Below are 21,490 nucleotides of genomic sequence, written 5' to 3'. Positions count from 1 at the left end.
ACCCAGATTCTTCAACTAAACCTGAAAATCATGCTAGCTGGAGTCCTGATGCAGAAATCCAAGAAAAAGTCACAAGAAGTCATTTTCCCCATTCAGGTTGGCACAGGGAGACAGACAGACAGTAGAGAAGGAGTCTGGCCAGGAGTGCCACATGGAAGGGGAAAACTGGAGACCAGGACAAGAAAGGGCCCTAGACCCATACCCTGAAGGGAACAAGTGGTAGCTTTGTCACTTGCTACTCAGTTCTAAATCCAGGGCAGAATGAGGGGAGGACCTGTACCTAAGGGTGGCATTCTGAAGTAGAGAGGTGTCACCGGCCCTAAGTGATGTATTCAGAGAGGATCAGGTTCAGGAGCAAACAGAAGGGTATGACTCAGACCCCAGAGGAGGGAGAGGGTCTCAGCTGCATCCTACATCCGTCTAAAGGAATAATCTCTGTAGTGTCGGAATCTCATACCAAATGGGAGCCTGTAATTCTGTTTGATGCTGTAGAAGTTTCCTGCTGGTTAATAGGGGTTGAGTTCTGCAGCATTCTACTATTGCTCAGACCCAAATCAAGGTCGGGAGCTTGCAGAACTGAGACTAGGTTGGGTGGGGAGAAGATCAACCATACCTTTTTTCTATATTAGACAATTTTGGGAGTACAACGAGGGAATCTGGGGATTGAATGAACCACACTGACTATATCTTGTTGTAAGGATAGAGGGATAAGGGATAAGGGAAAGTGCAAAAGTTGTCTCTAAAAGGGAGAGAGGAAAATTTAGCCATGAATCCTGAGAAAAGATTCTAGAAGGAAAAGGCACTGCAAAGGAGGGTTTGGGGAGTTAATAGAGTTAATGGTGACTACACAACTGTCCTGTCTCTGAGCTGGAAGGGAGAATGTCTGCTACATTAGCTTCTGTAACCTAACTAGTTTCATGGAGAAAGTTGGAGGGTTTGGGCTTGGAAGATACCTAGGAGGAGATCTGGGTTTCCCTGCAGTGCTGTGGACAATTTGGCTGTGACAATTTGGCTAAGGTAAACCAAAGAGTTTAACATCTGGGACTTTGAGTTTTTTACTTAAGAAGCCAACCCCAGGCTTAGGAAAGGACTTAGTCCACTTGTGAGTCCATTCTCACTAGCCCCTTTTAGAGACAACTAATGTTAGTTGATTAAAAATCTAGAATTCTTAGTCTAGAAAGTCAGATGTTTTTAGGGTTTAGAAAGATCAGGGAGCTGATAAGAAGGGCTTAAGAAGATCAGAAGGGCTTCCTCATGAGAGGAGCATAGAAAGTGGGTGGAGGTAGAGCTTTGTAGATTCAAGGACAAATTGGATCTTAACTATCAGTTCCCTAATCTTAATAAGAAAAATAAATTTGTGTTTTCATTTAGCCTTAAGGGGTTTGCTCTTCACTGGCCCTGGGAAGGTATCAAGGTGGGTTTTTCATTACCAATCCATCTGGGTCCTTCTCTATCCACATATGTCCTTTTGGAAATACATTTTTTTTCATTGTGACTCAGCTCTGGAGCTTGCTCAGTTCCTTTTCTAATTGGTTATGGGTCTAGTCCAATTTCTGCCTTTTAAAAAAACTTTATTCAGTTATAGGAATTGTGAGAAAACTTTTTTGCATTATTTGAACCAGCCCTACATGGCTCAGAAACTGGACCATCTCTACCTGTTTCTTAGAGTCCCTTACCTAAGGACTTAGGTTATGCTGACCAGAAACCCAGTCAGATCCAAAGATTGATAAAAGATGTTTTCTCACAATTCTACATCTCAAGTAATTCATATATCTTGTGAAAACTGTCCCTATACTGTCAATCAGTTATAGTTTCCATGTTCCTTTAATTTTGAATACAGACACTTGGGGGAGTGGTACACCTCTTTTTTGATTTTAGAGAATTGTACCTGTTCATTCTCCCAACTGGGAAAGTCCCTAATATTTCCTCCAATTAAATTGCCAAAGTCTGTGTTCTGGTTTGTATGATTAATTTTTAAAATTAATTCATCTTATCTGATTGTTTTAATATTTAAAAATCTGTTGCCTCTTGTATTCAAGGTCCAGTGCCAAAGCTGAAGAAAGTGACTGATCTGGTTTTATTAAGCAATTGGCATGCATTGCTTAATAAGTTAAAGCCTTTGTTTCCTATTATTTCATTGTTCATATTCACCACAGGGCTCCAGCCTAAACTATCTCTGAAATCCTAGAATAGCGGAACACAGAATATCCTAAGAGAGCCGCAGTAGGACTAATTTAGACCTTCCCTCCAGAAACACACCTAGAGGCTGTCCCTAAATCAAGTCCAAAGGCAGAAAATAGGCTAGAAGAGTGAGCAAATAAACCAATGAAAACATTCTGGCATTAAAAGCTATTATGGTGACAGGGACATTGAAGACATAGACCCCAAAGAAACCAAGTCCAAAATATCTACAAGCAAAGCTTCAAAGAATAAACACAGCTTGGGCACCAATTCAATTAGGATTCATGAAAGAGATGAATCAAGAATTTTTTTTAAGTTAAAAAAAATTTTTTAGCAAATGAAATGAAAGTACTAGAGGAAAAAAAATTGGAAAAGAATCAAGTGCTCTGAAAGAAAGAATTGGAAAAGATATTAAAAGTTTGGCACAAAAAAGTACAAAACATTGCTTAAGCAGCAAACTCCTTAAAAATTAGAAAGAATTAAATAGAAACCAAAGACTCAATGAGATAATAAGAAACATTAAAAAGCAAAGTCAAAAGATGAAAAAATAACAATTGATATGAAAATAGATTGAGGAGAAAAAAATTAAGAATCACTGAACTATCTGAATTCCATGACCCCCCCCAAAAAAAGAAACCTAGTCATCAAATCGTAAGAAATTTTAAAAAATCTTCCTAGATCTCTTAGAACCATAAGGTAAAGTGGAAGAAGACAGAATACACTGGTTGCCTCCTAAAAGAAACTCCAAAAAGAAATTCATAGAAACATGAAAACCAAAATCTAGATGTTCCAAGTTGAAGAAAAGATACTATAAGTAGCCAGAAAGAATTCACATACTGAAGTGCCATAATCAGATCATACATGATTTATCAGCCATCGCCATAGAAGAATGGAAAGCTTATTAGAATATCATATTCTAGAAAGCAAAGAATATAAACTTACACCCAAGGAAACAGAATAATCCAAGAGGGGGGAAAATGGATCTTTAATGAAATTGATGGCTTTTAAGCATTCCTGGGCTGGTAGAAATTTTGAAGTTCAAATGCAGCTATTAAGGGAAATATATAAAGGCACAAATACATAGTGACAGAGGACTAAAAAGGATAAATTGTTTACATTCAAAATTGGAAAATGACCCAAATGTTCCCTTTGAACTGTGGTGTCATAGAGGAAATCTAATTTGACAAAACCTTGAAGGAATTCTGTTATGTCTTGTTGATCTTAAAGAGAAGGGCTGAAAGAGGGAAAAAGAGGAATATATGAGGGCAATGGGTTGGGGGAGGGAAAGGAATTTTAGGGTACAAGTGGATATGTATACAAACAAGGAAGAAGGTGTGGAGAGGAGGAAATGACTGATCCTTGAACCTCATTCTCATCTGAACTGGCAAAGGAAGGAAGAGTCCACAAACACACACACGTGCACACACACAGGTATACATTTACACAGTTGAGTACAGAGGTATATTTCACTCAACAGGGAAACTGAAGAGAAAGAGAAGGAAGAAGGGAGAATTGGAGGGAGGGAAATTAAGGGAGATATTAGTTCTAAACAAAACAAACTCTAAGGAAGTAAAAAATATTTATAGCTCTTTTTGAGATGGCAAAAATGGGAATCTGGGGAGGTACCCACAAGTTGGGGAATAAGTGAATACGTTATGTTATATAAATATAATAAAATAGCATTATGCTATAATAAAAAATAAAGGAGATGGTTTAAGAACCTGAGAAGATAAATATGAATTGATGGTGAATAAAATGAGCAGAACCAAAACAATTTATGCAATAACAATATGGTAAAGACAAGTAACTTTGAAAAAATCAGAAACTCTGATCAGCACGATGACAAATCATATTCCAGAAGACTAATTAGGAAGCATGCTACCCACCTCCTGATATGACAGGAGAAAGACTCAAAGAACAGATTGGAACATACATATTTTTTTGGACGTGGCTGATAAAAAAATTTGTTTTACTTGACTACAAGTTTGTAACTTGGATTTTGTTTCTCTCTTATTCTCAGTGGTGAAGGAGGGTGGTTAGGATAGACTAGAGAAGAGAAAAAATGGATTTTAGATCATTTTTTTAAAAAAATAAGATATACATTTAAAAGATCTATATTCTAACTGAACCATTTGTAATTTTAATGACCAAGTTTGGCCCCAAAGAAGAGATGAGAAAACGTACATCTTTCTTTGCAAAAGTGGAGGATTATGGATATAGAACATTACTTTTATAATCTAATTGGTTGATGTGCTGGTTAGTTTTGCTGAACTGCTTTTTTTTCCTTTATTTTTTTTTTATCTTTATTGCCCAGGTGGCACCCAGGGTAGGAGAAAGGAAGAGGTATATTCATAAATAAAGTTATATAGAAACAAAATATAATAACAAAGTCGCTTTTAAAAAATCTTCAAGCACATTGCATGGTGAAACAAGGAAGCAGCCTTATCCCCTCCTTTTTTTTTAAATCTAGAAATTGTTGTCTTTATATTGATGGGTGTAAATAAGTGTATGACTCTAATGATTTGGCATTTAAAAAAAAAAACATCCTTACCTTCTGTCTTAGAATAGATATTTAGAACTGAAGAAAGAAGTGTGTTAGGATTAAGTAGTTTATCCAGAAACAATTAGGAAGTGTCTGAGTCCTATTTGAACCCAAGACCTCCTGACTCCAAGACTGGCACTCTATCCACTGTGCTACCTAGATTCCCCTAGGTTTGACATTTTTAATGACTTAAAATGGTTCTTGGAAAATAAATTCTTTCTGAGTTTAGCCTGAGGTATGTGTTGTATTTTTTTTTTTTAATTTTTAAACCCTTAACTTCTGTGTATTAGTTCCTTGGTGGAAGAGTGGTAAGGGTAGGCAATGGGGGTCAAGTGACTTGCCCAGGGTCACACAGCTGGGAAGTGTCTGAGTCCAGATTTGAACCTAGGACCTCCCGTCTCTAGGCCTGGCTCTCAATCCACTGAGCTACCCAGCTGCCCCCAGGTATGTGTTGTATTGTCAGAAAGTGGTACCAACAGATGTAGAACCAGCATCCTCAGGATGTAAGTCATTTCTGGAGTGAACTATATTATCAGACATCAAAAAAGGTGCCAGTTTCTAATTGACTCTGACATTGCCCTCAGGATCCTTCACATCTGCAACAACCCTCATTCTCATCCTTAAATCAATTCCTTTATAACTGTTTTCCATATACTGTATGCCATTGAAATACTGTATAGTGCTCCTGTTTTTTTTTTTTTTTTAACAACCCCTGAAGAATTCTTGTCTCTTCCTTTTAATGGGGGCATGTCTGCTAGTCAGATGGTAATTTCTTTTCCTCATGCTTGTGGGTATGTAATAGACTTTGGTTACCTCTCTGACCTTTTTACAGGCTTCTTCCAGGTACCTGTTGCTTTTTTTTCCTACTGAGTTTCCAGTGCCTCTTTGTGGCCAATGGCTATAATTACATCACAGTGGTTTCTAATATCAGTTACGTGCTTTTTAACTATGGAAAAATAGCTGTAAGAGATGGAAATAATTCCAGATTGAGAGTGAGTTCCAAAGAAACAAAAGTTGAAATATAAATGTAAAAGCCTAACCTCTGAACGTTTGGTGAAAGCCCTTTATCTTTTCCCCAAATATCCAAATTCTATCCATCCTTCTTAATGCTTGGTTTTCTTTTTTAAAAAATCTTATTTTAAATGATATTCTTTACTTTTATATCACATTTATTTTTTAATATTACCTTCATTTTCTACCTTCTCGTTTTCTTGGCTTTCTTTAAGTATCAGCTAAAATCCCACCTTAAAAAACAAAAAAAAACAGTTTTTATCTTCTGTCTTAGAATCAATACTAAGTATGAGTTCCAACACAGAAGAGAGGTAAGCACTAGGATGAGACATTTGAGGTTAAGTGATTTGCCCAGGATCATCCATCTGGGAAGTGTTTATTACCCATTTATCCTTTTTATGTCATGTTTGTGCTTCGCTGTTTGAATGTTGTCTCTTCCATTAGACTGTGAGCTCCTTGAGGGCAGAGGCTCTCTTTACCTTTCTTTGTATTCTTAGTGGCACATAATAGACTTTTCATAAATGCTTGTTGATATGAACTGATGCAAAGTGAAGTGAACAGAACCAGGAGAACATCATATACAGTTACAGAACTATTATAGGATAATCAACTGTAAAGAACCAAATTATAATCAGCAATGCAAGGATCTAGGACAACCCCAAGGAACTCATTATGAAAAATGTGATCCACAGCCACAGAAGGAATTGTCAGAGTATGAGTTCAGATTGAATCATAGCATTACTCACCTTTTGTTCTTCATTAGCTTTTTTCTTGCATGTGTGGTATAGATCTTTTTTTTTACAACATAAAGAATATGGAAATTTGTATTGTATGACAACACTGAAAACAGATATCAAATTATTTACCTCCTGGGAAGGGGCAAAGAGAGGGAAAAAAGAGCAAATTTGCATTTTAAAAGATCAGGACACAATTTTAAAAAATAGTTTCTACATTTAATTTTTAAAAAATCTTAATTAAAATTAAAAATTTTAAATTTTTTCCATAGTTACATAATTCATGTTTTCTCCCTCCCCTCATCCTTCCCCCTCCCAGAGTTGACAAGCAATTCCACTGGGTTATATATATATATTATCACTCAAACCCATTTTCATATTATTCCTTTTTCCTACATGTAATTAAAAAAGGAAAAGAGTAGACAAAAAAAGGAAAGAATAAATGCTTGTTGACTTGAATTGAATATGTTCCTCTCTCCTTTCTTATTCAATGTTCTGTCCTTTGTAACAAAGAATAAAAAAGGTAGCACAGAAGAGAAAAATAGTTCAGCAGGACCAAGTGTAAGGATAGGGTGTTAATTTGAACTAATCAAGTCATCTGGCCTCATTTAAAGTAGCACCTGGTGCCTTATCTGGGTAAAAATGAGTAAGTAATCAATCTCAATCCTATGTTTTAATCTCAAATAGTCATAGGGCTTAGACTAAGTATAAAATATCCTAGGAACTGGAGTGACATTGTAGAGTAATCCTATTCTGAAGAATGAAGAAACTGGGTTGAAGGAACTGGGGCACGCCATATGGGTCATTTATAAATTATCAAGCCAATTGAAAGTCATAGGTAATCCAGAGACTGGAGCAAGTGTGTCCCCAGGAAAGTCCCGCTATAGCTAAGAACTTTCTGTTCACTCTTTGAAGAGGAGAAAATGACTTCCAGAAACCAGGTACTGTGACTTGCCCTTTTGTGACAAGTGCTCTGTCTAAACTTAAACCCATTTTCCCCTAGACCGTATGTACTTGTGAAGGTATGGGTCACAGGTTTTGATGGGGAAGGGAATGATTTCTTCACATGGTACCACCTTAGTAAATATACCTTTCTCAATGCTACTTAATGCTGGCTTCTAAACTGATTCATAACTGATCATCAGTGGCTAGAGAGAATGCTGTCCTGTACTAGAAAGACATTACCCTAGAGTCCTGAGGCAAAATAGTAGCTGACCTGTCACACTTGATTCATGTGGTCAGTCAAGAACTGGGGCAAATGCCTATGTTTACTACACAATTACCACACAAACCATGTGGGCCAGTACAGTCAATATTCTACACCCATAATCCCACATCTTCTGCCTTTGCAAATAAGGGCAATATTTTTTCAGTTCTTCTCTAGGTCCAAGCTTCATCATCATGATGGCATAGTGTTCAATGTTTTCTTTTAAGCAATCTGGCTTCCAGTCTCATCATTCTACTGAAACTACTCTTTCGAAAGTTGCTAATGATTTCTTAATTGCCAAATCGAATGACCTTTTCTCAGTCTTTATTCTGCTCAGTCTTACTCCAGTCTATGACACTACTGATCATCCTTTTGTTGCTACTCTCTTGTCTCTAGGTTTTTGTGACACTACTCCCAGCTGATTCTCCTCCGACCTATTTTACCACTCCTTTTCCGTCTCCTTTGCTGGAATTTCATCCAGTTCAGACTCACTAACCACGAGTGTTCTACAGGGCTCTCTGGACCTCCTTCTCTCCTCCCTCTGAACTATTTGACTTCGTGATCTCATCAGCTCCTATGGATTCAGTTATCATGTCTAATATGATTATATAATTTTATATAATCTGCTTATGAGTCTTATATCTGACAATCCATTCCTAACCTATCTTCTGACCTCTAGTTGTGAACATGAAGATGTGAACATCTTCAACTACCTATTGAACATAATGAACTGGATATTATGTAGATATTTTAAACTTAACAAATATGAAACTGAATCTATTATCTTTCCCTTCTTTATAACTTTCATATTATTATTTCATTTTATTATTTGTTACATTTTGAGCTCCAAGCTGTCTCTCCCCCCTCCTTGCTCTCAACTCTGCACTAGAGAATGTAATAGGTAAATTTATAGATTAAGTTTTAGACATTTAAGGTAGGATAGGAACCAGACTTAACCAGGCAAGACTGGAGGGTTCCAACCATGGAATGGTGAGAAGGGAAGTTTTTCCTGGAGTGACTCTTACATGGCCATGGCAGTTGGAGGCTGTTTTGCCTGTCCCAGTGAAGAGCCCGAGGAAAGTGGATTTGTCTCTCAGAAGAAACAATTGCCCGTGGAAATTAAAGTTGAGCAAGAAGATCAGAGTTGGATGGAGGACATACCAGGCTGGTTCAAGCTCCTTGTCTTTACCTGTGTGGATTATTTGCTGAGGATCCAGTTAGCTGTGAACATCGCTGGAACTGAAGAGGACCCCAGTTGTGAGACCATCTCCTTCCCCTTCTAACCTCCAAAAGTTGGACCTGATAGTCTATGTTAGAACAGTGTAGATTTTGACCCATTTCCAGTCCCTGAAGTCTGTCCATAGTTATCTAGTTCAGTGTGACCTTTTCCCCAAAACTCCAACCTTAAACCTCAGAATAAACTATTTTGTTTACTCCCTGTTGTCTTTCCTCAAACCCAAGAAGGACCCATAGAGTGTTAACATCCAACCCTTGTGTTTTCCCCAGTGGTTAATGATCGGTAACTGTTAACTGCCATTTCAATAACTAGAGTAGTTTCACCTAACACCCACACCCCTTGTGAGAGGTTCCTTGTTGTCCAGTGAGATCTTGTCACTTGGGGTGTGTGGGTGTGTCCTGGTAGTGTGTGACATCTCCATTTTACCCAATTAGGCAATTACATATTTCAAGAAGGTCAATATTTGACACACACATATATATATATATGAAACTATATAGCACATACTTCCATAAATCATTTCTTCCTGTGGAAATGGATAACATCTTTCTTCATTCCATATTACTATGCTATTGTGTTTTTTTTTAATTAAACCTTTATTTCCAGTCTTAGAATTGATACTAAATACTGTATCAGTTCCAAAGCAGAAGAGCGTTGAGGGCTGTGCAGTTGGGGTTAAGTGACTTGTCCAAGGTCACACAACTAGGAAGTATAAGAGACCAGATTTAAACCCAGGTTCTCTGGACCCCAGGCCTGGAACTCTATCCACTGAGCCACCCAGCTGCCCCTATTCCCTATTAGTGTTGAAGGCACCACCATCCTCCCATTCACCCATGCTCACAACCTTAATTCCTCACTATTTTTTTCCTCTCTTATCCAATCTGTTGCTATACCCTGTCCATTTTACCTTCATGATATATCTTATACATGCTTCCTTCTATCCTCTGACACTACCATCACCCTGGTGCATGCCTTTATCAACTCACAACTGGACTTTCACAAAAGCATGGTGGTTGTTCTCCCTGCTTTGAGACTCCCCACTCCAGTCCATCCAACACTCAGCTGTCAAAGTGATCTTTCCAAAGCTAAATTGTATATTAACTGTGTAGAAACTACAGTTCTGGGTCCTTGACTACCAAGAACCTTGGACCTGATTTATTTCTGCAGTTGCATGCATTGAGAAACAAATCGCCTGGATCTAACTCCTTGGGTTTTCTTTATTCCACCAAAACAACTGTGAGTATCAATGGCAGTGGCAGCATCTTGCCAAAGGTTGTGGTTGTGGTTACAACAATAATAGCATGATTGGTCTTAAAACAAGGAAAACATCGGCATTGAAAAATGCTGGGGAAATGATCTCACTTGGTGTTTGGTCAGACTGTGTTCAGTGGAGGCAAAATTTAAACTGGCTATTTAGCATCATTACAAAATTGTTTATGTTCTAACAATGCTTGACTAGTTCCTCCAAACGATTTTAGTCAACCAGTCAGTGGATCTAAATGACCATATCATCTCCCTACTTTCTAAAATCCAGTGGGTCCCCATCATCTCCAGGATCAAATAAAAAATTCAGTTTTGCATGCAAAACCCTTTATAACCTGTTCCCTCCTTCCAGTATTTTTATACCTTATGCCCTTCCATGTACTCTGAAATCCAGTAAAACTAATCTTGTTACTGTTCTTTGAACAAGGTACTCTTATCTCCTTATTTCAGAAATTAGGCACTTCCACTGTCTGTCCTTCAGGTATGGCTAGCTCTCCCTCTTCATCTCTGCCTCCTGATTTCTCTGGCTTCCTTCAATTCCCAGACAAAACCCTACTTTCCTCAGAAAGCCATTCCAAATCCCTCTCAATGATAATACCTTCTCTTTTGATTATTCCTAATTTATCTTATTTATATTTTGTTTATACATAGATGTTTGCATGTTGTTTCCCTTATGAGACTATGAAGTCTGAGATAGTAGAGTCTTTCTTTTTTACTTTCTTTAGATCCCTAGTGCTTGGCACAACATAAATGGTTAATATGTTTGTTGACTGACTGACTGACTAGAATCATTTGCAGGGACTTGCTAAAACACAAAGAACTTTGTAAGAATGCTAAATAGCCTGTTTAAATTTTACCTCCATTGAACACAGTCTCGCCAAACACCAAGTGAGTTGATTTTTCCAAGGGCCTTCAATGCTGATGGTTTCTTTTTTCTAAGTCTAATCATGCTATTGCTGTTTCAACCACAACCATACACCTTGGTTAGATACTGCCATTGTCACTGGCACATGCAGTTGTTCTGGTAGAGTAAAGAAAACCCAAGTAGTTGTATCCAGACAATTTATTTCTCACTACATGCAGCTACAGAAATAAACCAGGTCTATGAATGCATGGTAGTCAAGGACTCAGAACCTTGATTTCTACATAGTTTATATACAATTTGGAGGAATAGAAAATAGAAAAAACATGATTATACATATTGAGACACATGGTTTCTTATTGGCGGAGAGAATCAGGAGACACTGAGGTGAAAGGGAGAGAGGTAATCTTGGGATGTGTCTTTTTTTGGAAAGAGGAGTAATTTTGTGACTTGTCCAAAATTAAGTGACTTACAAGCAGTTGAAACTTAATTTTGAAAAATGGAGGATAAAGGCAAAATTGAGTCACTAATGTTATTTTAAATATAATCATCCTTCCTGGAATTGTCAATGCCCAGTAATATGTATTTAAACATTTAACTATTGGGGATTTCTGGATGGAATGGTAGTCTGCCTTAAGGGGCATCAAAAGGGTTGGGGTGAAGGCACAAAAAGTATAAGCAGTCACAATCTCACATATCCTCTGAGGAGACAAATCTTGTTAAGTAGACTCTATTGGTAAATTTATTCAGGTTATATTTCAAACTATTTAGAGGGCTCACCATGGAGTAATTTGAGAGGAAGATTTACATGTCATGAAGGTAAGCAAGAAAACTCAGCAAACATGAATACCATGAAATAAAAAGCTAAAGCAATACATTAATAATCATTAATATTAAATAATATCAAATCTCCTTGTAACTTGGTAACCCAATACCAATATCCGTTTAATTAGCACATTTCATCTTGAGTTCCAAATGTAACATGTAGTCATCTGGTCCCTGGAAACATCTTCTCTTGGACATTCTGGAATAGGCTTCTTTTTTCAGGGCAGCTCTGATAGAGGCTCCTTCTAGTAGATCTGCTTCTCTAGTTCCAAGTCATTTGATGAGATTCCTGCCAGTAAAAATCTGCCAGTAACAAGACTCAATACAATTTCCTAGTACTTAGAGAAAACCTAGAGACCATACCCTGTTGCTTTGTCAAAGTTTACTACTCCATTTCATTAGAAAAAAATGTATATCTTTGTCTCATCCCACTTTTGAGGACATTATCCCCTTATTACCCTGAAAAGATGAGATACTTCAAGGACCTAATCTCATAGGAGAATATATAACTATTAGCACATCAAAGCTAAGAACTATTTACATAGGACATGGAGTTGACCACAAATACAGAATAACAATAATAAATTCTTTCATATTTCCATACTATTGTAGTGCATCAGATATTTTTGTATTAATCTATTAATTAGTAGTCAAGTGACCTTAATTCAGTTGAATACATTTTCAAATTAGCTTACATAGAAAATCACTCATTTTATTGTTATTCTATATTGATTGCATTTAAGACCAATACAAAATACTTACATTTACTAAGATGAATATGATGCTTTCCATGTGCCAGGTACTATGTTAAGCACTTTAGGATCAAGCGATCCTTACAACAACCCTGAAAGGTGAACGCTATGATTTATCTCCTTTACAGATTAGGAAATTGAGGTAAACAAAGATGAAGTAACTTATTTAAAGTCACACAGCTAATAAATTTTCTGATTAATTCATGTAGTTTTTTTTAAACATGTCTCCTTACTACCAATATCAAATGTGTTTTACATTAAACTAATTTACCACAATTTTCCTGGTAGGAGAAAATATCACTGTAAATGGGACCACACAATTTAGTTTCAGCACAAAATTGCAATAGATCTTGGATTTACAATCTCAAATGTAAATATTTTGAACCTCAATTTTCCCAAAGGCCATTTACAACTAGTGTTTCAAATTATAGGACCAGCTACTTTCAATTAGTTTACTGTCAAAGATTTAAAGTGACAGTCTTGTATTATCATTCCTCTTTTAGGACCTCAGATTTTCAGAAACATGGAAATTGCAACATAACCTCTGTTATATGGTAATTAATTATGAATGTATATATCTTACATAAGGACTAAAACATATACTTTTAATGGTTCTTCAAGGACAGAATTTTGTTATACTATACCCAAATAATTCAGTTCTACAAACATATTTCTGTATTTTCCACATCATAAAGAATAACTGAATAAGGTTTCCCATATCCTTCTTATCTGAATGAGATCAAAACCCTTCCTAAAACTTCTCTTCTTTAAAAAAAAAAATCTTATCTTCTTAGAATAGATTATCAAGTATGTTCAAGACAGAAGAGTGGTACGGGCGAGTTAATTGTGGTTAAGTCACTGGCCCAAGGTCACATAACTAAGAAATGTGTGATGCCACACTTGAATCCAGGTTTTCCTGATGCCAGGACTGGCACTTTATCCACAGAGCCACCAAGTTGCTCCAAAAATCTGTTTCTCCAAACCCTTTATTTTCAAACCCTCCATCACACCTAGTGAAAACAAACTACTTTCTTGGCTGTCTACCCATTTCCTCTCATCCCTACTTGCTTAAACTTTCTCTCTTTCTTTTCATATCCTATCCTTCCAGTGGACTTTGACTAAAGCCCTTCAAAACTGAATCTTTTTTTTCCCTTTTCATATTCTATGATACTTCTCTTACTTTTTTCAACTTTCTTAATTCCTCTGGTCTTTATTTCCCAATCATATCCCAGACTATATATATGTAATCTTCACTCTGTTGATTTTTTCCTTTATAATTTAGCAGAACTTATTATTACACAAAACCAATTTTTTACAATACTTTGCCTTTGGAGTTCTTAAAGCTCACAAATTCATGATCTATTCCAATTCCTTTTGTCAAATTTGCATTTACTTAACCTAAACAATTTATTTCTGTTGTATCATTCATAGAAGAAATATAGTGGTAACACAACATTTTCCCAGATTAAGTTTTACTAACTTTTAAGTTGCTCCCTGATTTTAATAAGTTTCTCTCCTTTCATGGTCAACAAAGGGCTAATTATAGGGCAGTTCTTAAATTTAAACTGCAAACCAAAAATCCATTTCCCTGCCTCTATTCAGTGAAATCATTCTCTTCCCTTACATTAAAACAATAATGTAGGGGGCAGCTGGGTAGCTCAGTGGATTGAGAGCCAGGCCTAGAGACGGGAGGTCCTAGGTTCAAATCTGGCCTCAGACATTTCCCAGCTGTGTGACCCTGGGCAAATCACTTGGCCCCCATTGCCTACCCTTACCACTCTTCTGCCTTAGAGCCAATACACAGTATTGACTCCAAGACGGAAGGTAAGGGTCAAAAAACAAAACAAAACAATAATGTAACACATAAATCTCTCCAGGGGAAAAATGAGAAAAGGTCCAAGCAATGTAAATTTCATAGCTTTGTTCTTATTTTTCCTTGAAACAAATTCTACAAAGTGATAACCCAAAACTTACTAAAATATTTCAGCATTTATAGAAACATTGAAACCACACTTTGGAAATCTACAGTTGAGAAATTGTATATCCTTTATAAATTTAGTCTCTACTTAGATTCCAATGCCATAAATTCCTACAGAGAGGGAACAAAGATCCTCTTCATTCTTGTCTGTATCTCTTATCTACCTCCTTAACTTTGTAAGAATTAGAAATACAGAAAAAGACCTTTCTGAAGACTATGAAAAAATTTCACTTTTTAAAAAAAATTCTTTTTCCCTTTGGCTGATCGGATCACAGAAAAAAAGTTAGTTTGATTTACCAAGACATAAAATACAGATAACATAACAAGAGAGACACATAAAAGAAATTGCTGTTGAAGTTTTTACTTCTTATTTCCCAATGAACATTTAAATTTAAAAATCCATAAAAATGTCATTGCTTGATATTAACAATAACTGGGAGAGGTGGTTTTTAATACCACTCTTCTTTTCCTATTTTCCCCTACAAAGTGGTTTCATAAGAGTGTCTTGGGGGGCAGGTAGGTGGCTCAGTGGATTGAGAGCCAGACCTAGAGATCGGAGATCCTGGACTCAAATATGGCCTCAGACATTTCCTACCTGTGTGACCCTGGACAAGTCACTTAGTGCCCACTGCTTAGTCCTTACTGCTCTTCTATCTCGGGACCAATACACAGTTTCTAAGTCATAAAATAAGGGTTAAAAAAAAAAAAAAGAATGTCATTGTCTTCTCTTTCTCTTTCCCTCTCTTAAAAAAAAAATATTATGCCTCTGTCAAGGCCTTCCTAGAACTATATCCTTAGTCATCCCCTTCTGAATGGGAAGTTTCTCCATTCACAAGTCAATAAGAAATTCCCCAATGGGATGTCCATCAGTTTGCTTATGGTCACAGGATCACTCATCTCTAAGAAGGCACCCATCTGGGTGTCATTGGGTTTAATTAAATAATGGGACTTGTGGAGATTAAAATTAATATTTAATAACTAAGATATTATATTTAATAAAGTGTTATTAATAGCAAACTAACAAAGAAAACTAACTAAAAGGGTACTAACCAGCCTGCTCGATAGAGCAAAAGAACCAGAGGAAGAGGGAGGAGTTACAAAACTTATAAAACAATAATGTGACCACGCAAATGTGGAGGCTCAGGAGAAATTAAAAGGGAATTTTGGGAAATACCAAGGGACTTCTGGGGGATGCAGTCCAAAGTTCAAAATCTCCATTTATACAGACTAATTGGGTTTAATTAAGTATGTGGACTAACTAGGATCTTAGTAAATAGGAATAGTGTAGAAATAGTGAGGGGTACCTTTAGGAGCCAGCTGGAATCTTAGGGAGAGTTCCTGTGGAGAATTCTGAGGAGCCTTAGAGACTGTTGGTATCCAACTGCCAGGCTTTCTTGGAGTGAGGTTTTACTCTAAGAGGCTGGTTGGAACTTGCTCTCTGGAAAACTGTGGAAAACCAAGTGGCACTTGAAAGAGGAGAATAGGTTGGAGTTTTGGGAATAAATTTGTGAAAGAAGACCAACTGAAAAGAGAATGAAAGACTTTTCCTCTGTGTGGCTACAGAGTGAAGCAGGCCAACCAAGGCCTACCAAGGCCCATCTGAAGCCTAGGTAGGCCCTGAAAAGAGCTGGCAGTTGGAAGAATGAGCTGGAGACAATGACTTTAAACTATATATAAGGAGATTATTAATTAGTATAGATTATTTATTTATTTGTTTGTTTTTAAAACCCTTACCTTCCATCTTGGAGTCAATACTGTGTATTGGCTGCAAGGCAGAAGAGCGGTAAGGGTGGGCAATGGGGGTCAAGTGACCCAGCTGCCCAGGAACAGAGATCTAGTAGACGCCAATCCTATTATTATGATGGGATATAGCCTCTTTCCTCAAAATAGAGTGTTTTGTCTTCCTGAATGCTGCCTCCAAGACGCCAGCCAGCTAGAAGCTACTTTTTCTTATTCCATGTAGGGTACCCTCCATCATCAGTTTTTCTGGCTCAGCAACCAATATTGGAGATTCAACCTATTGTTGGGTAGGCAGACAGGATTCCTTTGTGTTGGTCCCCCTGATGAAAGTAGAGAATATCCACATATACTTCAAGGTAGTGGTAATGATGATGGTGGGAAACATGTTACACTTGTAGCAAGACTTAGTTTGTTTCTGGATAACTTCCATCTTGGTTCTATGCCTCTGGAGCCAAGCAAAATAACCACAATCCCTCTTTCAAATGTAGAAAGCTGTCAGATATCCCAACCCCCTAGTATTATCTAGGCTAAACATGCCCAGTTCCTGATTGACATGACCTCAAAGACATCATACTGCATGCCCTTCTTCGGAAGCTCTCTAGCCTGTAAATGTCCTTCCTAAAATGTGAAAATTAGATCTAAACACAATGATCAGGCTATAGCTAAGTATCTCATCTTAAACACTATATCCCTTTTTAGGAAGCCCAAGATTACATTAGATTTTTTTGCTGCCATTCCAAAATCAAATAAGCTTTGAAAAGTTTGCAAGAGAGATAAATTGACATCAATGAAGTTTATAAAACATCAAATGAGCCTTCCATCCAAAAAAATGGCTAACAATTCAAATTTCTAAAATCAAGATAAATCAGTTGCTAATAAAATGTGAGTACCCCTATAGCATTCTATTAATTAAATTACTAAATGATTTTAGAAGGCTATTTCAGAAAAATATAGAGGGGAAAATGAAATGGGAGAAAAATTAAGTGTAAAAAAAGGGAGGTAGTATAGGGTAATCTCAAAGCACAGCTCTCATCATTTGTAACCAGGAGACAAAATACTCTGGCTGGAAAGTCATTCCCTCTTTCTGCCCCACACTCGGCAGAAAATGGATATTTTACAAACTATGCCAAATTATTTTTCTATTAGACCCTCTCAGAGGCAAAATATTTAATTCTCTCAATTTATTCTCTTCTCTCTATCCCCTTTTCATTGGTTACCAGAACTTTTGCATAGGACTCAAGCCTTCAAATTAACTTGACTACAGCAAACAGTGAGCTCAGGTTTGTAGCCTAAAGGCAATGGTCTGAATTTTCTTGGGTCCCCTTTTTGGATACTCTGTAGAGCTTTTAACATCATCAAAGTTTAGAGCTTCCATATCGGAGTCGATGTCAGATCCCTAGGAAAGGTTAGTCTTCTGATTTATTTAAATTGTATATTTAAGCTAGTCATTGAATATACCCCAACCCTCAATTTCAATCCATCCATCCACAAGCATTATTAAATGTTTACTTTGTACCATGAAATATGGCAAGTGCTAAGGATACCAATAAAAGCAAAAAACAACAACAACAACAAAAGCCCTGGTCTTAAAGGTAGGTGTCCTACAACTGAATGAAAGTTTCTGTTTGAAATCCATTAGTCATATTGCTCTAAATTTAAATCAAGGTGTCATAGATGGCTAATAGGAAGAAAATTAACATATGTCTGTGTTGCCACCTCTTGTAGGAAGACTTTTCTGATTCACCCTCCATCCCACCCCATTGTTACTGATCTTTTGTGCCCCTAAATTGCTTAATATTGTATGTATTTTGTATTTACTTATATGTATAAATGCTGCTTCCCCTCCTGCCCCCCCCCCAAGATGAATGTAAGATCTTTCTAGGCAGAAAGTCTTTGTTTTGTCTTTATATTCTGGATGCTTTGCACTGGATTGAAGTTTAGTAAATAAATGCATGTTGAATTGGATTGAATTTTTTTATAGAATGAAACATAATGAGCCAATATAAAAAGTCTGAAAGATCCAGAGCACTGGTGTTATCCCAGAATAGCTTGCAATAATCCTTTTGAGTCAAGGGCATAAGAAAGAGCACTTTGTGGGGAGAAAGCTATTTGAGGGAGCAGTTATTAGCACTGTATTTAGATACCTTTTTCTTTTTAAATATCCATGTTATGCACTTAGGGAGAAAACTTATTGAAATAAAATCTATAACTTGTAACAGTTTCCAGGTGTAATTAGTATAGAAAAACTTGACTGTGCAAGGGGAGAATATGAACCAATTGTGTGTGGAAAGAAATAGTGGCACTACATTACTGTCACTCTTAAATACAAACAGTAACATTAGGGACCTAATTAGAACTATTTGTTATTGTGTTTCTAGTCTGTTTCTTACCTTTTGAGTCAAAGCATTTGCCTGCAATTCAATACACAGGACCGTTTGCAATTGTGGAAAAGCTAGACGCGTCCAGTCTCCATGAGGCCAAATATAACAGCCCAACGTTACAGACCTCCTGCTGCTAAAGACAGAGAAGAGGTCATTGGCAGCTCCCCAAAATATCGTTTATTTCTTAATTCTGTTCACTCAGCCCTGGGGAGTCCTCTTCCTTCTTCTTGCCCAGGCTTGAGAACCATGGCAACTGTGATGGGGGCCAAAAAGGGTGAGCAGTGATTTAAGGAGGAAGTTAGGAGTAGGGACGCGAGAAAGAGGTAAGTTCCAACGGCTCTGAGGCTCACGTACAATCAGTTCATATTTTTGAGCTAAAACTGATCCTGTTGTGGGAGGCTTGAGGTGAACCCCCTGGGGTTCAGGAAGGGTATCTTTGCAAGAATGCAAGACTTCAACACTTAGCTTAAAAATAAAAAGAGAAATTTATTAGTTTTGAAGGTAATGTTGAATCTGGCCAGGAGGTCAGCATAGGTGGAAGACCCCCTCCTAAGGGGACAGCATAGATGGAAAGTTGCCTCCTAGAGCACATCGAGTCTGGGGTCTTTATCCTCTTCACAACAGTTGATATGTGGCTTGGGGTGGTATGCACTGAGGCATAGCAGGGGCAGGAAGGTTTGCCTGAAGACATAGGGGGTGACCCTCACAGCTTAGGGGACAGATGGATGTCCGAGATACAATCCAATGCTATGGAGGCATAGCCTGAAGGTGTATCTCTCCATCTCAAATCTAAAGGACAAAGCAAGGAGAATATTCCTCTCAGGGCCTTATCTGGAGACACGAGAAAGTAAGGAAGCAAAGGAATTTCTGTTTACAATTTGGCCTAAAATACTTCTATAATTTGGGGTACACTGGCCCATGCCAATACCACCCCTGCTCCCTTTGCAGAAGTACTTGCTAAGACTGTACATTAAGTCTCCTCTGGAAATATTCCATATTCAAGGCTTCTTTTTTTTTCCTGAGCTATACATGTGTCATCACACAAAACCTATTTCTATACTATTAATTTTTGTAAGTGAATAATCTTATAAAACCAACCCCTCAAATTATATACCCAAATAAACAAGAGATAAATCATGTTTTCACCTACATTTCTACTCCAACAGTTCTTTCTCTGAAGGCAGATAGCATCCTTTTTCATACTCCCTTAGAATTGTCCTCAAGGCTTCTTTCAATGTTCCTTTTAGCCTGTTTACCTTTATTAAAAATAATTGCCTTTAGTCACCTGCTTGGAATTTGCCTATTCATTTACCTATTCATAAACTCATTGATGGGCATAGATAATTTCTCCCCCAGCATAACTAATCTAAATTGGGCCTTATAGCTCCAGTTCCTTCTAGAGCTACTTATGAAGCGTGCTGTGTATTGACTCAGTTTAGCATTATAGACATCTATTTAATCAGAAATCAAGAAAAAAAAAAACCTCAGTCTAAGAATTTTTCTAGATAGTTTCTAAGACAGAAAGAGGAAACAACTTCTAAAGTTGCGTTACTTCAAACACATCAAGTTTTCTCACTCATGGGCCTCCTTGGCAAGTTTCTACAAGTATATGTGCGTATCCAAACTCCTCCACAGATATTAAATGCTTTGGTGAGAATGTATGACCCAAATTTGGATATGGGTTTTTTCTAAAACCTTACCTTCTGGCTACAATGCTGTGTATCAATTTCAAGGCAGAAGAGCAGTAGGATTAGGTAATGAGGGTTAAATGACTTGCCCAGAGTCATGCAGCTAGGAAATGTCTGAGATCAGACTTGAACCCAGGACCTCCCATCTCCAGGCCTGACTCTCAATCCACCAAGCCACCCAGCTGCCCCCAAAGTTTGAATTTTGCTATGCAATCACTGTGAGTGGTTGGTTTAAGTTAATATAAGTCCATTGATAAGGGCTAGAGATTTGAAATGGTGAATAAAAGAAGCATGTCCCCAGCAGAATTTTGCCTATGATATTGAGAGTTTGCATATATATTGTGTAGTGTATCTTCTCTCTGATTATATTTTCCTCTTTATGGAAACTTATGCTTGCCTAAGAGTATGATTTTGTGTAGTTGGAAAATCTTAAACCCCTGGAATTGCATTGCCCAGGATTCCTTTCTGTATTACCCACAATTCCCTTTCCTTTCTATTTATGTGCATCTTTTGCATGATTGTATATGTTTTGGGTAATGCCCCTCTCCCTCTCTCTTCCACATGAATTGAATGGTGACCTGTCCTTGTTGCCCTAGCTCTCTCTTCCACATGAAGTGAGTGGGGAACGTGCTCTGTGTTCTCTAGCTCTCTAGTTAAATATTAATAAATCTCTATAAATATTATACTTTGAAGATACTGAATATTAATTTTTAAATCTACAATTTTAGCATCCTTCCATCTCTGAATGAAGTCAGTATCTCCATTTCCATCTCGGCAGCACTGTATTGGAGATGGGTCTCCAGTACCTCTACAAAGATCCAAACCTTTTCTCTAATATCTATCTGTGCCAACATTAATCATATTAGACAAAGATTTAGAGCCACTGGATTTTCTTTTTTTTTTTAACATTTATTAATATTCATTTTTAACATGGTTACATGATTCATGCTCCAACTTTCCCCTTCAACCCCCCCCCCGCACCTCCCCCACCCATGGCCGATGCGCATTTCCACTAGTTTTGTCATGTGTCCTTGATCAAGACCAATTTCCCAATTGTTGGTGGTTGCATTGGTGTGGTAGTTTCGAGTC

At 37.3% G+C, this 21,490-nt stretch overlaps 1 protein-coding gene across 1 annotated transcript in view; it reads left to right on the top strand.

The window, feature by feature from the left end:
* Positions 1-20,291: 20,291 nt before the first annotated feature.
* Positions 20,292-21,490, top strand: part of RAB21 (RAB21, member RAS oncogene family) — a 51,321-nt gene continuing 50,122 nt past the window's right edge. The window contains exon 1 of the mRNA XM_044679193.1: positions 20,292-20,363. Within this exon, the coding sequence (XP_044535128.1) occupies positions 20,292-20,363 (72 nt within the window). The remainder of the gene's footprint in view (positions 20,364-21,490) is intronic.

This window comes from Gracilinanus agilis, chromosome 5 (assembly GCF_016433145.1).
Source record: "Gracilinanus agilis isolate LMUSP501 chromosome 5, AgileGrace, whole genome shotgun sequence".
In the NCBI taxonomy this organism is placed as follows: Eukaryota; Metazoa; Chordata; class Mammalia; order Didelphimorphia; family Didelphidae; genus Gracilinanus; species Gracilinanus agilis.
This window is presented reverse-complemented; position numbering and strand designations above follow the sequence as displayed.